The sequence below is a fragment of the Octodon degus genome, unplaced genomic scaffold (assembly GCF_000260255.1).
Source record: "Octodon degus isolate 3935 unplaced genomic scaffold, OctDeg1.0 scaffold00006, whole genome shotgun sequence".
Lineage (NCBI taxonomy): Eukaryota > Metazoa > Chordata > Mammalia > Rodentia > Octodontidae > Octodon > Octodon degus.
The window spans coordinates 30,974,497-30,988,793 of NW_004524582.1; the positions used below are offsets into that span (position 1 = coordinate 30,974,497).

Below are 14,297 nucleotides of genomic sequence, written 5' to 3' on the forward strand. Positions count from 1 at the left end.
GTCCTTCACCCTTGTCTTACCGCATGCAGAGATGTTGGACTGATGATTAACCAGGGTTTGAACTCAGGCCCTTGTGCTTGCCAGGGAAGCGCTTATTCCACTAAGCCATCTCCCCGGCCCGTTTGACTGATGAAACCGCTGGGTAGTGACCGGCTCTGGGGGACCCCGGGCCCTGTGTTTGTCAGTGGCAGAAGTCTGGGGATGCAGTGACCCTGAGAACCCCCATCCGGACGGAAGAGGAGCCGCGCAGCCACTCACCGAACCATTGATGCAGGGGACGTCATCGTAGTGTAGTGCTGTGCCACTGGGGTTCGCGTAGCCATTGGCAGTGCTCCCCAGGTATGGGCTGGTGGATACCCCGCGCCTGTTCATGAAGCTGGGGTGAGAGGAAGAGGAAGAGGAATCAAGACCAGCTGACGGCTCTCCTCTGGCCAGTGGTGCATCTGTGGGAGCCGGTGTGCTCGGGGCTGCCACGGGGCCCCAGACAGAGAGGACGCAAGGCTGGGGCCAGGGAAGAGGCATCCGCTTAGGGCAGCAGGGACGGGACACTGCACACAGGGAGCCTTTGGGATTCTTGCACACAGTGCAGGTCAGTAAGAGGCCATCTGTCACTGCCCCATCACAGGTGCCCACAAGCCTCGGTGACACTGCGTGGTATCTGAGGCAGGGCGGTGCAGGTGCCACAGCCACCACACCATGAGCACTCTGGACAGGGCCCACAGAGCTGCTGGGAGGGGCACGGCCAGGCAGGGCTTGGAGACTTCCCTGCTCCTCCTCCTGTCGCCCCCGGCAGTGGCTCAACCCGATTCCAATGTAGTAAGTGGCTGTTCTGCCACGGCACAGGGCACTGCCTGGACTCCCTAGTGGCCCTGAGCTGGGGCACGGCACGGAGCCTCCCCATCTACGGGCCTGGTGCTGACCCGGGTGTTGGTGCTGGGTCAGACTGGAGGCACCAGCAGGAGGACCAGGCGTCTCCTGGGCAGGCAGGGCCCACACCTGGCACACAGGAGAGGGTGCGAGTGCTGTGTGTTCAGAGAAGGGACAGCTGGGTCACACCAGCGGACTGCCAGCACAGCCTAGGTCTCTCCCCATTAGAGCACCCACTTTGGAGTGTGGCTTTATCCCTCGGGGCGTCCCGTTGGGGCCTGGACAATGCCAGCCCTGAAGGCTGGGTGTGAGGACCAGGCCTGGCTCTGCAGGTGGCGGTGCTGTTCTAGGAGAAATGTAGACAGCCAGGAAGGAATAACCTCCGCGGACGCCAAAGTGGGGAACTAAAATCACCTGGAGTTTTTTAAGGACCCCCCCAAACCCACCCGAGTTTTGTCTCTTCACAGGCTCTGCATTTCTAAGGCCAGCAGAAGGATAAAAAAAAAAGTGAAAAACTGAAAGGGGAATAAGAGGAGAGCAAACTTCGAGGCCGGGCTGCCCTACCGGGAGTGAACGGCGGAGAGTGGCTCCCTGCTGCCATCCTGGGCTCCTAGAGCGCCACCGACCCTGCTGGCGGAGCGCAGCACAGCCAGCTCTGCCCATTGGCGACTCCTGGGGCTCTCACGTCCCCCACCGCAGGCGGGAAGTGACCTGCACACTCCACTCTTAAGTCACAGACCAGCAAAGGCCGGAAGATAAGATGCGCAGAGAGAAGCCATGGGGAAGCACAACGGAGAGCTCCGCGATGACAGAAGTTTGGGACTTCCCAGTGTGCGCCTTCCAGCTTTCTGGGCGAGTGCCTGCCCTCAGACGGACAGGCAGGCTGTGACTGGGCTGTGTATGCGCTGCTGAGAGCCACAGTGGTCTCCACGGGCCCTGGGGCCTAGCTGCGTGCACCGCAAACTCAGATATACTGTGCGTGCACGCCTTCCACAGCCACTGTCCCCGACCTTACCGAGGCAGCTGAGGCAGGAGGCCTGGATAGCGGTGGGTAGGGACAGGCACTGAGGGACCTACAGTGTCCCCTGCAGGGCTCATGGGGAGGGCACACAGGACACACGCAGGCAGAATGTCCTGACCGCCTTCCCCAGTGGCCAATGCACCCCAGTCGGGACAGAGAGGGCGCCAGGCCTGTGAGGAGAACCATGTTCCCAGCCCAGGTGCCAAGATGCATCCCACGGCGCAGCTGCAGTAGACTCAAGAGTGGAAATGGGATTGGACTGAAGGCAGAAGCCACAGCTGGATGGGGGTGAGCAGAGGGCACCGCACCATCCTTCCCTTGCTCCGGGCTGAGCTCCCCGTGGGTCTGCGGGCACCACGGGCAAGGGGCATGGTTTCCCCTCTATTAAGCATTCCCTGTGTTACACCTAAAAATAAGCTCTCAGGTAAACGAGTGTCTGCTGTCTACCGCCACCAAGAGCCCTCGACAGGCTGTATTTCCCAGGAGGCGCTGCATCATGCTTCCCAGGAGGTGCTGTGGTCCTTCCTTCCTCATACAATACCCAACATCCCCCGGAAAATCCTCTTAAGAACTTGAAAGGGTTCATTAACTGGCTGCCAATCTACAAAAAGCAAGAAACCTCGTTTAACCTTAGCACACCGCCAAGTCACCCATCTTGAATGTGTTCCTTTGTTAAGTATCTTCTGTTATGTTCTATAGGAATGTCTCTGCTCAGAAAACTAAAAGAAAAAAATAAGCTTGACTGCTGGCTGACATCTCCTGCAAAGATCTTGATGGGGCAGAGGTGCTTCCTGCGGCTGCAAACTCCGTCTTTTACTGCACAAGGTTGCTCGTACGCAATCTGCCTGCCTGCCTGCCTGCCTGCCTGCCTGCCTTCCTTCCTTCCTTCCTTCCTTCCTTCCTTCCTTCCTTCCTTCCTACATTTCCTTTCCTTTCCTTTCATTCCTTTCTGTATTTAGGGCAGGATCTACAGGGTCTCACTATGTAGATCAGACTCGTAGTGATTCTCCCGCTTACAGCCTCCCAAGCGCTGGGATTACAGACATGCGCCACCACGCCCAGTCTCAATTGCTGTCTCAGTGCGCCCTGGGGGCGGGGCCAGCACAGCAATCTGGAGATTAAACCCTGACTGCTGCACTCTGCCTCAGCAGGCGCTACAGTCTACTGTGCTATCAGGCTGGCCCTGCAATCTGCATTTCTTTCTCAAAAAAATGTGGCCTTCTCATACTTGGCTAAGGTTAATGGTCTACTAATCTGTAGAGTAAGAGCCAAATTGTGTTCTGGGGGAAACACTTCTCTTCAGCATCCTCTTAGCTTTGCTGGTTGGAGCTGGCGTTGCTGGTGCGCCATGCAGGTCAGTTGATAATGGTGACCCAGTTGTGGTGTAGCACAACCAGGTGCACAGCGCCTTGTCTGTCCTGAGGCCCAGCAGCTGCAGCGTCTCTCAGGCGCACCCCGTCCTTCGTGCACAGTGGTGTTGCCAGCTGCCCACCCACTGCCCTCCATGAAAATCTACCCAGCTTAAGACAATGCTTGTGAGCTCATTCCATTTCAACAGGAATGAGGTATCTTCATGAAAACTCTACTTTCAAGGGGCCGGGGAGATGGCTCAGTAGAGTAAGTGCTTCCCTGGCAAGCGCAAGGGCCTGAGTTCAATCCGTGGTTCTGCCAAAAACAAAACAAAAAACTACTTTCATAAAGATAAATATATCCATAAAATGTCTCCCCCATGATGGACCTGTCGGGGCTGCGCATGGTTCCAGTGGCAGTGAAGGCAGAGCCATGGCCCGCACAGGTGGACACGTGGAAGGGAGCGGCCGCGCTGATGGCGCCTCGGTCTGCAGCAGTACTCTTGCTGTTACACGCAAACTCGACATGTCAGGCCCCTCATGTCTCCCTCCCAACCCTCATGGGACTGTCCGGGTCCTGACCACGAGGCCCACGCTGGCCCAGCCCTTGGGACAGGCCCTTGGGTGCCTCTGGAGCAGGTCCTTTGGTGCAAGCCATCTCTCCTGGATAGCTCTGGGTTGGGCCACTGTCTTGTCTCAAGGGTCCCATGTGCCAGGAAGCTGCCTGGCTCCAGAAGGGGTACAGGCGGACTCCCCACATTCCTATCCCAGCTGCAGGTGCTGTTTTCCTAGGGCGACAGCTGCAATCAGTTCATTACCAAGACAATGCCCATAGTGCTCAGTCTGTACCAGTGTGTCTGCCAACTGTCTTTTAAAGCAAAAATAACACAGTTTTTTGACTTTGTGGTTTTGGGGATGGAACGCAGTGCTTCCCCCACCCCCCAGCTAGATCTGCAGTCCTTCTTAGTTTAGTTTTGAGATAAGACTCACTAAGTTATCCCGGGGGGTGGACTCCAATGTGTGATCCTCCTGCCTCGGCATCCCTTAGTGCTGAAATTATAGGCAGGCACAGCCACACCTCACTAAAACCAGAGGCCTCTGAAAGGCAGCCCGCAGGTGAGCATCTCAGCAGCAGGAGTGCGCCCCCTGCAGCCAGCGAAGAGACACGTAGTCGAGACTGACCCCCGAGAAAAGCAGGGCAGCCGCAAGCAGAGCTGTCAGCCCGCTCGCCCCATCTCCTCTGCCTCAGGCACCTGAGCATCAAGGGCCTTGCGTGCCACAGTGTCTGTGGACCGCACGGAGAGCGGCAGCTGTCTGTCATGATAGGAAGGAAACATCTAGGGTTCAAAAGAACGCTGCTGCACAAGACGGCCTTGTGCTAAAATCACAACTGAATATAAAACACTGGACTGGTGGCTTCACAATCTTAGCCATCACCATGGCGATATTCGGAGTCATTTCTGCTGTTTAAGTTATGGGAAAGGACAAATGGCAGCCCTCAGGCCAAATCCAGCCCCTGCTGGTTTGCAAATAAAGTTTTATCATCATACGACTCACTCCAACGTTGTCTCCCATGTCAGTGGCAGTGCTGAGTGGTCGGGGAGGGAACGTTCAGTGCATAAGGCCGAACATTTGCTATCTGGCCCTTTAATCAAGTCTGCCAATATCTGCTCTAACTGAAACTCGGACGAAATGATAAAAAAAATACTTGGACAAAATAAGGACTAAAGTAATACAAAAGGGAAGGTCTCGGAGCCGGTTCATCTAGCCCAGGCACTTGCACCAAGCCAGGGCAGCAGGTCTGGGAAACTGGAAGGCTGCTTACCAGAAGGTCTGCTTGGCGGTCTGGATGACGCTGGCGGACATCTCCACATCGATGTAGTCGTAGTGCAGGGCGCCCGGGTCTGTGGAGGACCCTGTCTCTGCCAGCAGGATCCCGATCCACCTGCCCATGTCTTCTGAAGAGGAGGCCTGCAGGGAAACGCAGCGCATTCTCATGAGTTCTGCTTTCAAAGACTACCTGGGAAGAGACTCTGAGGCGGGGTGAAAGATGAAAGATACCGCGCGGCACCCAGGGCGTGTCGGCCCGAGTGGGAGGCTCACGGCAGCAAGGGCGAGGGCGCTCAGGGCAGCACCTGCAATGGGCCCAGGTGGAGGCGCTGCTGGTCCATGCCCGCCAAGGCAGGCTCTGGGAGCCCCGGTCACTCACGGAGGAGCAGGGTGGCACAGGAGGGAGCCCTGGTGGCTGCTGCCGACCCGGAGTGCTCGACCACACGCTGGGCTGTAGGCCACTGGGACTGGCCTGTGCAGAGTGACCCCATGCCGTGGTCGGAGGTGCCTCCCTACCCTGCCCATAGGGGTCCCTTGGCTTGGGACCACCAGGCCACCCCACTCCGGCCAATCCCATAATCCAGCCAACTGCACAATTTGATCTGCTTAGCTTACACATCTAAAATAGATCTCTAAGGTTATAATCATCAAGTTTTAAGCCATCCTGTCATGTGACTTGGAAAGGCAGTCAGGCAATGTTTTATAAACATGCTATACTTTGTAATAAATAAATAAATGCAATTAATTGAAATGTCAACCGTGTTTAAAGCTTAGGGGAAATTAGGCTATCAAATGTATCAACGGACTGAATGTTGAGGAAAAAACAAATTTTATCCTTACAAAAATTATACATTTTTTAAATGGAGAAATATTTACAGTAGAACTTAAAAGGTGTAAGGAGAATTGGGTTTACAATTCTATTCTACGCCAGAAAGAGCCACAAATTAAAAGGTCCCTTCTGAATGCTGGCAATGCTGCCCAGGGGTGGTATTTCCCACCTCATAAATCATCCTAGAAGGCCCAAGGGGCTGGCCCCGCAGAGTGGGCAGGCAGGGTTGGTGCTCGCCAAATTGAAGTGAACTCAGCCCAACACTTGGACTTTGAGAAAAATCACAGCTGTGTCCTCGTCCCAGGCCTTTAGTCCTTCCTCAGACAGTCTCCGCCAGGCAGGGCCTGCGGCTGAGACTGGGAGTATAGAGGAGCGTGGAGCCAACCCGTCCCTGCATGTCCACAGCTGCTTCACCGAGGCTTCTGGTACAGGGTGCAAAGGGTGTGGGTCACCCATCGTTCGCTTATGCATGGGCCTCACGGGTTTTGGAAAGGAGCCCTGGGGTGCTGGCCCGGGACTGGCCTTTAGTTATGAGCAGATACAGAAACAAGCCCCCGGGGGTGGGGTGTGGATGTGTGTGCTGACTCACAAGTACGCACAGCACTCAAGCACGGCCAAGCATGTGTGCGCATCACACACGTGCACACGCACACCTGTGTGTCTCCGGAGTGCGTCCACCAGGCAGGCACAGCAGCAGCGACAGCTCACAGCAGCGCGCCCAGCCCGCCCGCTCAAAGCTGGCCCCTCTGCATGGAGTGGATCACATGCTCTGGGGACAGATCTCATTGACCTGGGCAGCAAGGGGCCAGAGTGGCCTGGGGCACCTCACTGTGTCCCAGAGCACAGAGTGTCTGAAGAACCCCAGGGCCACAGCAGGGCCGCAAGGATCAGCTGCAAAGTAAGTTGACCCAAATGCTAACAGAGGGCCTGCAATGGCCACGCCACACACGCTCGCATGAATGAGTATGTAACTGAGGAGAAAGGAGGAAGGGACAGCCCTCACAGCAGCCATCACCTGACAGGCACAAGGGACAATGGCCCACAGTCACCAGTTGGCAACTGTCCTTGCAAAGGCTGTTCCGGGCAGGTCAGGGTAGAGGGTGAGATTCTGAGTGTTAGCAGGACAGCAACAGTCTCAGGACCTTCCCACACAGTACGGCTAAGAGGGGACCATGGTACCCAGGGTGTCTGAGTTACCAGCCCTAGAAAGAGATGCGCTGACACGCACGCCCCATAGGGTGCTGTAAAATAATGCCACGTCCACAGGGCTCCTGCCGAGGCCCCTGGATCCTGTGCGAGTAAACAGCACCTGTGCCTCGGTGAGGAGCAGGTGTGCGCCCTTGGAGAGGGTCGGCATCAGCGGCGGGGCCCAGCCAGGCAGGGTGGCGCACGCCTGGAGGCTAGGCCAGCTTGTGAGCAGGGGCTTCCTCCTGAGGGCGAAGGGCAGAGCCAGAAAGACCAGGGAGTGTGGCAAAATGGGGGAGCTCAGAAGAGCGGGAAGGAAGGGTCACACCCTGATGGCCACGCTGTGCTCCTGGCATCTGCTCTGCTTGTCAGCAAATGCACAGGGAGCATGTACAGACGCAGGAAACCAACGCCAGGGCACTTTCTATGTCCACACAGAGGGAACCGCGAGGGCAAACTTGGAGAAACGCCAGCTTGGGACCCTGGGTGGAGGGTACAGGGGCCTTCTTTGAACTACTTCTATCACATTTGTCGTTCTGAGATATCTCAGAATAAAAGCTGCAGTGCTCGTAGGACAAGAGCAGCCCACGGAGCCCGGCTCGTCATGCGTTCTGCTACGAGGCAGACCTCTGCCCTCCTCACAGGACGCTGTGGCTCTTCTTGATTTCTGTCATGTTTTACTCAGTTTTCTTGCACAGGGTGACACTGGCTAACTCCAGATTTCACTGCCACTCAGGAAACCCAATCCACTCCGTGTCATTCTCAGGGAACAAGTGCTACCAGGCACTGTGACACCCCTGGAGTGGCTCCCGGCCTGTCCCCCAGGACACAGGCCTGCATCCCCTGCCTGCCCTCCAGCCTGGCTCACAAGTGTGTGCCCGGGCACACACGCACTCTCCTGCCCGCCCCTGCCCTGTGCTCGCGGCTCCTGCCAGGACTCCTAGGGAGATCTCAGCCTTACGTCACAGGGTTAGGGCTTTAGCCTCCTCTCGACCGTCCACGTGACAGTTTTCACACCACATACAGGTCTACAAAGACTGCAGCCCCACACGGGTGTTATACTGAAAGAAAACGAAACCATAAGACTGTTTGATCAGAGCCTGCCACAGAGCTCAGGCTGACCGCTCTCCTGAGGGGTCCCAAACGGCAGGAGCCACCAGAGACCACCAGGGGGCGCAGTTGGTCCTTGGGCCGCTCCCAAAGGGGACAGGGCTTCCTTGGAGGAAGCTGAGGCTGTTCTATTTTTCACCTGCTCTGGGCCCCAAAATAAAAGGTTGCCTGTGTGAAAACAGCCCCTGAAACAGACCACTGCCTCTGGAATTGAAGACACTGTCCGGGCGCCTGGACGCTGGCTCCACCCTGTGCCCCTGCTAGCTCTTGGGGCCTGACTCTTTCTGCGCCCCCCGCCCCACACGGGCTGGGAATTCTGTGGGTACATGGGTGTAGGTGTGTGCAGCTCTGGCACTGTTGGCACTACTCAGAAAGATGGGTGGGAGGAGGAAACGTAGATGCATCCAGGGCCAGGGGAGGGAACGGGACCCTCCATTCCCATGCCGGGAGCCAGGCAGAAAGGATGTGGGGGAAGGAAGCCACTGTGAGGATGCCCCAGAGAGTGACAGCTGGGGACCCCTTACCTCGAGCACAGCCACCTCCTGTCCATTGCGGAGCAGCCGGAAGGTCAGGGGGTGCTTGGAGTCCAGGCCCGGGATTACCTCGCAGCCGCGCAGCGGGATGGAGACGATGTGCGTCTTCAGGTCGGCCCTGTCCTTGTGGAAGATGAGCTTGCTGTCCTTCACCCTGCACCAGCGCTCCCGCCAGCGGCTGTTGGACAGCACGTTCAGGTAGCCTGCGAGGACAGGACACGAGGTCAGCCCAGGCTGCCTGCCGGGCCAGGCGGTGGGGAGACGGCCCAGGGCCTGCTGGCGCCACCTTACCAGAGACACCCAGGGAAGGTGGCAGGGACAGCAAACTCATCATGCCCACAACTCTGAAAATAACCCACATAAACCTGGATCACTGCCAGGCTGGCTCCAGGCCAGCAGGCCCAGGCTCTTCCCAGGACAGCAGGTGGCGCCACCGTGGCAGTGGGTGAGGATGGCGGGAGGGGAGTGGGCCCTGGACAGCTGCCAGTAGCCAAAGGGGACTCCTGAAAAGCACATGGCCTGACTTTGAGAAGCCCCACGAATGCACTCAGGTCACGGCAGGATGGCTTTTGGCTTAGTATGAGAAAAATAAACTAAACACGGAAATAAGGCCCCCAGCCCTGGGCAACCCCACAGACAAGGAAGCCTCGGGCCAGGGCATCCTCTGCGTCTTGGTACCCAGGGAAGGCCGCGCCCACCAGTGAGGCTGCCCTCGCAGACCGAGTTCTGTGTGGGCTGGGGGCACGGTGTCTTCAGGGTGCTGCAGCGACCAATGCTGGGCAGGCGACCGAAGTACAAGAATCAGCCCTGCTTCTTAAAAAAGAAATCTAAAAGGGCATCTTTAGCTGTCACAAGCACAACGTGTACTTCTAGAAATATGGCGAGAGCGAGACTGACGGTGGCTGTGGGCGGCACCACGCCACAGCACAGCACACAGCTGCCCTCCCCGAGGGCCAGGAAGGGGGTGAACGGTGCCCATGACATGGACTGGGGCGAAAACAAGGACTTCCAACCCACGTCAGGCAGCCTCGTTCAACTCATGGACATGTGCACACACACGCACGCACACATACAAATTGCTAAGAAAAGCAAACAAGTGCTCACGACCCTTTACCAAAGGCACTGAGAGAACGCACTTCACCACTCTTCTGTGCTGAGTCTTACATACTCTACTGCCGTCAGCAACACCATAAAACCAAAACTGAACAGTGTGTTCAGGACCCAGAATGAAGCTTACCTATTACTCACACATGGTGGCGAGGTATTTGTTAAATAAACCCAGTGGGCACACATGGCATCTTTGTCTCCATCTGGCTGGCCATGAGCTCACTGCTACCCACGCGCAGAAAGGGGCCCCTGCCGCCGCGGGGTGGAGGGTGACAGTGGGGACGTGAGCCTGGCTCAGTGCTGGTGACTGCACTCTCAGTGTACACGAGCAGGCAAAAGGCGACCAAGGTCCTCAGGTGCTTTAGACACTTAGGGGTGACTGCAGGGACAGGGTCTCAAGGGCCTAGGAGAGGCAGAGGGAGCCAGAGCCAGTGCCCACGGACAGCCTAAGGCACAGCCTGAGTGGGACCCTGGCCTTGACGCAGGCGACCTGGAGTCCCCATCTGTCTGTCCCAGCAGCAGAGACAGTGCTCCCTCGAAACCCACATGACTGATTTCAGGGTCACGTGAGGGCACCCGCTTGCTCCAGCGCCAAGCCCTGTGGGGCAGTAGCAGCCATCACCACACACTGCCTGCGGACCACGAGGCACGCACTTGGGCCATGGGTCTGTCCCCGCTAGAGGGAGGCGGCCACGGGCCCTGTGTGCTATGGATCTCCCGCTGCTGCAGCCGCGGAAGGAGCGATTATACGTGACACGGCCACGCTGCATTCAGAGCATGACTTCACGGGACATTTCCATGTTCCAGTGTCTTTCTTGGGTTTATTTATGGTCTTAAAAAGGGAAAAAGAAAAGAAAGTGGCCTGGAAAGCAGGCCTGCTGATGCAAACGGGAAGCAGCACGGCCACTTGGCTCCATCTCGCCTCACGGGAGGCTGGGGTCCCTTTGCTGGGTGGGCAGGGTGCAGCCGGGCCTGGGGGAAGGGGCCCTGCATGCTCCCAGCCCACAGCCCAGGCTGTCGACGAACCCAGGCAGCCAGGGGCCCGCTCGTCACCTCCTGGGTCCGCAAGTCCAGTGCCAGAGGTGGGGGGAGGGGTTGCTGGGTCGGGGAGGATGCGGCTTTGTGGAGCTGGCCACTCCCATGTGGTCTGCTCCTAGTTCCGTTGTTTTGGGGGGTTGATCCTATTTCTGTTGTGGCAGGCTGCCATTTGGGAATTTCAGCCCAGAGGTCTGAGATTACCTCTGCTCCAATTCTAAAGCAGGGGTCCTTCTCTGCACTGAGGCCGGCTGCATGAGGAGGCTTCAGCAGAAATATAAAATTAGCTTCAAAGCTAGGCATGGAGTCCACGCCTGTAATCCCAGCACTCGGGAGGCTAAGGCAGGAGACTCACACATTCAAGCCCTGCCTGGGCAACTTAGTGACTTAGAGAGACCCTGTCTGCCTAGAAAAAAAAAATCTCTAGAGATATCGGTCAACGTGAAGGCCTGGGTTCAACTCCCAGTAACACACACATGCACACACACACACGCACACGCACACATTTAACTCACAAGTACAGACCAAATAAAAATCATGCCAACTGTCCCTGTGTCTAGCATCTCTGGTCCTAGGCCAGGTGGCTCTGGAACTCAGGTAGCTGCAGCAGAAAGGCAGAGAAAGGGATGGAAGGCCCACCTGAGAGGGACCTTGCTTTGGTCACAGGTGGCTAAAATATGGACACCCAAACACAGGCAGGACTCATCTGCAAGCAACCAGGAGGAGCTGGGCCCCAAGATGTCCAGTCATTGTGTGCTTGGCGCTGCCCACAGCCAGCATGGTGCCGACACCCCCAGCTCCACCACTGACCCTCCAACATGTGGCCTCCCAGGCCAGCAGGGACAAAGATACCTGACATGGGCTCTAGTATGCCTGCCTCCCATGGGCCGGCTGGCACCAGATACTTGGGAGGTGGTTGGGATCCAGAGTGACAAGTGTGTCACCTCCCGAATGTCCATAAGTTCCTCTCATGGGAGTGTTGTGTCCACAGGGCAGAGCACAGCAGCATCCCCATCCTTTCCCTGTGCTGGCCACCGCAGGCCACCTGGGCAGTCCACAGCTGCGTGCCCTGCTGCTGAGAGGGAATCGGGGGCAGATTCAGATCAGCTGCCCGGCCTCTGCCCAGCTGCCCTCCACCAAGGACAGGCTTACCAGACCCTAGCTCTCTGCACAGTGACACTGTTCCCAGTCTAACCCCAAGAAAGGGCAGTCGCTCAGCCAAACTCTGAAGGGCACCTCACCTCACAGGGCCGACACCACAGCCACCTTGGGACTTCACCGTGTCCACAAGAGGTGGATGTTACACAGCACCTGAGAGCACAGGCCCCCGTGCTTTCTCCCTGGAGCAGCGACATGATTCTTCTACATCGGACTGCTGAGAAACACAGAGATCTCAGCCCTTCCCGGAGCCTCCCCGTACCGCCTCCCCATGCCCGGCTCCAGTCCCCAGGCACCAGCGCTGCCTCTGCCCCTTCTGGGCCTGATCGGGCCGAGGACGAGCATGCCCTCCAAGATTCTGTGTTCTGCACATGTCTAAGGTGGCTCCATGGGAGGGCAGAGCTGTTCTGTCACAGTCATGCCCCACGAGCTCAACACAGGCCGTGACAAACAGCTGCCTGGGAGACCGTGAACAGACGAAGGTCGCGTGGGTTCCACTGGGCTGACTGACGCTTGGGGAGCAACCATGGGAGGAGCTGGAGGGAGCACTCCGACCTCAGCCCCACAGCGCTGCTCTCCGCCCTTCCCCTCACACAGCCCCCCGGCTCTTCTGGGCTAGCACCCCGGAGAGGAGCTGGGAGCAGCGCACAGATGCCCCCTGGAAGGAGCGTGCAGTCACGCTGAACCCCTGGGATCTGGGCACTAACGCAGTATCTCCCACACCCCAGACGCCTACAGTGCACGCGAAAGCCCCGCGGCCGTGGCCCGGGGACCTGCAGATCCTGCCCGGGCAGCGGCTCACAGCACCTCCTGCCCCCCTGCCCACCACTGGGGCTCGGGTGTCTCACCACAGGTGGGCACGTCCTCCTCGGCGGACGAGGTCTGCTCATCCGTGGACGGCTTCTTCTTCCCCAAGCTGATGATCTTGGTGATCTTCTTCCCGGTGACTTTCGGCACTGTGCCCTTAGCCTCCGATTTGGAGCTTTTCTTCCTCTTCACTGTCAACGGCAACAACAACAAAACCGTAAACGTTGTAAAGCGCGAGAGAGAAGCACAAGCCACGCCGCGCCCTCGACTGCTCGCGCCTCCCAGGCTCTCTGAGCACCTCCATGCCAGCTGCAGGGCCAGCTGTGTGGGCCACCGCAAGGCACGGGGCTGTGCACAGGCGCTCGGTCACACCCACACCTGTCCAAGCAGCACACTCTTCAGCAAGCGACGCAGGCACATGCACACTTCACAAACAGAAGGGCACGTATCTATATATATGTGCACCACAAGCAGCACACACACACACACACACACGCATTCACAGACAGCGTGGCAGTGCGGCGTGGGGATCACTCAGGGTTGTACAAGTCAGTGGCGCCCTTGGGTCCAAGCACCTGTTCCTGAGCTGGCTACTATGGCAGGGACAGAGCCTGCCGATCCCAGAGAACCCGCCAGGCAGAAGAGGGCTGCTGCAGCAAAGCCAGGGCCCAAGGAGCACAGGGAAGATATGTACACACAGCCTGGCCTGCAGGGCGTGTCTGTGGGCTTGGGATGCTTGGCCCTCACTCTCTCTGCCCCGTGCGGGACTCTTAGACCTGCACTGCCTTCCTGCCCACAGTGCTATGCTCAGTTGGGATCTAAGGGGCGACACATGACCCCACAGATGCTACACAGGAAGGGTTTCTGGCTTTGCTCCAACACCTGACGGTCAGGTGGGCCTGGGCCTAGTCACGGACAGACAGCAGTGCACAGAGCCCACATGGACCACGGCGTCTCCGGGTGAGAGACGCTCATGCCAAGGAGAGGCTGACCCCCAAGGTTAGCATCCCTGTGAGGAAAAGCCACTTGCGCAGGAAGACCAGGTCAGGACATGCTGAGAACACGGCCACCTGCCACGGAGACCAGCCGCTGCACCTCTGAGCCAGACAGCAGGTGCCTGTGGTCTCACCGGTGGCTGCGGTGCTCTCTTGGGCAGCCTGAGTCACTAACAGGTCACGGTCTTAACAACTCTGCGTTACGTTAAGTGAAGCAGAGAAGCCCTCGTGTGAGCTTGGGAACAATGCACACAGGAAGCCACCCCGCCCTCACCAGCTGTCTCATGCATGCCGGGGAGGCAGGGAGGCCTGGTGACACAGCCCCAGTGAAGTACAGCCCCATCACCACCAGAGGAGGCATCCACGGTAGAGTAGCTTGGTCGCTCTGATTGCAGCTCCACCAACCCAAACAGAAAGTACCTGTGGTGGCTGTGCCCCACTGCCCTCTACCTGCACTGCCCCACCCCACTG

At 57.9% G+C, this 14,297-nt stretch overlaps 1 protein-coding gene across 3 annotated transcripts in view; it reads right to left on the reverse strand.

Annotated features, from left to right (window-relative positions):
• Nucleotides 1–14,297, reverse strand: part of Afap1 (actin filament associated protein 1) — a 113,824-nt gene that overhangs the window by 12,732 nt on the left and 86,795 nt on the right. For all 3 annotated transcript variants that reach the window (XM_004624593.2, XM_023699824.1, XM_023699819.1), the window contains exons 9-12: nt 12,873–13,022; nt 8,716–8,927; nt 5,063–5,208; nt 259–376 (exon numbers count right to left, since the gene is read on the reverse strand). In XM_004624593.2, the coding sequence (XP_004624650.1) occupies nt 259–376; nt 5,063–5,208; nt 8,716–8,927; nt 12,873–13,022 (626 nt within the window). The remainder of the gene's footprint in view (nt 1–258; nt 377–5,062; nt 5,209–8,715; nt 8,928–12,872; nt 13,023–14,297) is intronic.